The following is a 2,501-nucleotide window of genomic DNA, read 5'->3' as shown; positions in this document are numbered from 1 at the left end:
GTCGATGAAGCCCATTGTATAAGCCAGTGGGGTCTTCCTGGATCTTCCTCAAAGCGCACAGCTGCCCCTTTCCGAATTTGGTATGGAAACTTGGGGGAACTCAAGTCACTAACTGCAAGTAATGTTCCTTCTATAATTCTGACGGCCACCGCTTCACTGTCAACTAAAAGAGACATTTTCAGGGCCGTGGATTTAAACCAGTCCTCATCTTTCATCATGGAACACAGTCCAGAAAGGCCCAATGTGCAATTCAGTGTGCGTTATTTGGACAAAAACTTGCCTGTTTCTTCAATATTTAGTACTTTAATAGATGAGCTTAGAAGCAAAAACGTGTCCTGTGAAAGAACAATGATTTTCTGCCAAACACGCAAGCAGTGCGCTTTGGTGTACTCAGCATTTAAAGAAAGCCTCGGAGGTGATTTATATGTTAATAAACACGTTGACAGTAAGAAGAGAATGGTGGAAATGTTTCATGCTGGAACACCCGAGGCTGTGAAAAAAACACATTCTTTGTAATATTGCTCAACCCAATGGCCACATTCGAATACTAGCCTGTACTGTTGCATTTGGAATGGGGGTTGACTGGAAAGAAGTTCACCGTGTCATACATTTTGGTGCACAATGGGCTACTTGGTGCACATTGCATGCATGACATCAAGGATTTTGTTGCCAATAATACTGACTGTAGGCGTACTTACCTATACAGTCATTTTCCAGGGAAATTTACTTCCTCTGTGTCAGGTCACAAGTGCTGTGACATATGTGCTAAAGCATGTGGATGTCAACAAGAAATTTGCAAGGAACCTGCCATACTAGTGCTGGATGCTACCGAAGATGAAAACCTTTCTTTTGAATCTGTTCGTTCAGTTGAAGAAGATGACAAGGTACACCTCAAGACTGAACTGTTCAACTACATGAAAAACCTGCTTCTTCAAAATTCTTCAGGGGCTGTGGCTTCTGTAAACATGATGCATGAATTCACCCCACTGCAAATCAAGCAAGTTCTGGATAATTGTGACAAAATGAAGACACTACAGCATGTAGAAACGTTTGTTGAAGTTTGGAGAAGAGAACACAGCCAAGCAATTTTAAGTGTGATTCACCAGGTCTTTGGTGATGTCCACAGCAGCGAATTGGAGGCACCAGAGAGTGAAGACGAGGACATGGAGGAATTTGCTCAAGAATGGGCAAACATCAGAGATGATTCTGAACTGTGTCAGCTGTTAAGTGAAAGTGACTTGCTTAATGTAGATGTTCATATGGAAGACATTGATCAGTCAGGTAATGAGGAAGTAAACATGAGCAGTGTGATTGGCAATCTTTTTAAACAATAATTGTAAACATCATTAGCGACCAAGGGGCACCTAATTGCAAATTATTTTCCAAACAAAAAACTTTTTAAAAGGAAGGGGGTCATGTCTGCTTCAAATGTTAGTGACTGCCCTGAGTAAGTACACATCAAGTACAATCCAATTCTTCATGTTGACTTTGTAATGATAGTATCCCATGCTACATGTAGTGTTGCCTCTGAGTCTCTGAGAATGAATGGCAAATTGGCTCATTGACTAAGGCTATCTTTGGAATGGTTAAAGTGGTACTATGATCAAAAAATCATTTCCTTTTTTTCTTCAGATTTTGAAAGCGTGTTTGCTTAACACCTAACTGGCAAAATTTTGAGCTTTGAGTTTTATCCAAAGGCTGTTTATTTTGAGTGTAAGTTTTGGATTTCACGTTCCGCCATTACTCACGTTCAAAACTGGCCGATTGGACCTCAGAAGGTTGGATCTAGAGAAAATGACGTCATTTACTCACTAGGTTAAAATTTCAGTGTGTAAACGCAATTTATTACATATGCAAAACACGGGTTTAAAAGTCTGAAAGCCCGAAACTCCCGTGCTGCATATTAATTCGGCCGCGTACACACGCATTGCATTCTAAAACTAGTGAGTCTTTGACGTCATTTTCTCCTCAATCCAGCTCTCTCAAGATTTTAAAGTTAGTAATGGCAGACCAATAAATAAGAAAATTCCAGTTAAAATAAACAGGTGTCTTTCTAAAATCAGAACTTAAAACTTGGGTCGGTTAGTGTTTAGTTAACATAGTTTTGAAATCCAAAGAAAAAAAAGAATTGTTTTTTTGGTCGTAGTACCACTTTAAATCCCTGCTTACATCTGTCAATGAAATTTTCACCTTCACCTAATTGGTTTTAGAAGCTTTTCCTGTACAATTACATTTATAAATGTAATAAATTATCATGTCTAATTTACATTGTAAGTGACGGGGGCACGAAAAGTTAAGAAAAATAAACAGAAAACAGTCAAATGGAACTTGGAAATTGAACTGAAGTTTTGATGAGGGATTTCATTTATGTGTAATTTACTATAACTGCTGGTGTGAAATTTTTCAAAACTATTACTGTCTGACAGGTTTCAGTACTTTTTTGACCAAATGTGTCCAAATTTGATCTGTAATTTCACTCTTGAATGTCACATATGAATTTA

At 38.3% G+C, this 2,501-nt stretch overlaps 1 protein-coding gene across 1 annotated transcript in view; it reads left to right on the top strand.

Moving 5' to 3' along the window:
- LOC137988054 (uncharacterized) overlaps positions 1-516 on the top strand; it is a 972-nt gene extending 456 nt beyond the window's left edge. Inside the window, exon 1 of the mRNA XM_068834116.1 lies at positions 1-516. This exon is cut by the window's left edge and continues 456 nt beyond it. Within this exon, the coding sequence (XP_068690217.1) occupies positions 1-516 (516 nt within the window).
- Positions 517-2,501: the final 1,985 nt, after the last annotated feature.

Source organism: Montipora foliosa, unplaced genomic scaffold (genome assembly GCF_036669935.1).
Source record: "Montipora foliosa isolate CH-2021 unplaced genomic scaffold, ASM3666993v2 scaffold_404, whole genome shotgun sequence".
NCBI classification, from domain to species: Eukaryota; Metazoa; Cnidaria; class Anthozoa; order Scleractinia; family Acroporidae; genus Montipora; species Montipora foliosa.
Note: the sequence above shows the minus strand (reverse complement) of the source record. Positions and strands in the feature narration are given on the sequence as shown.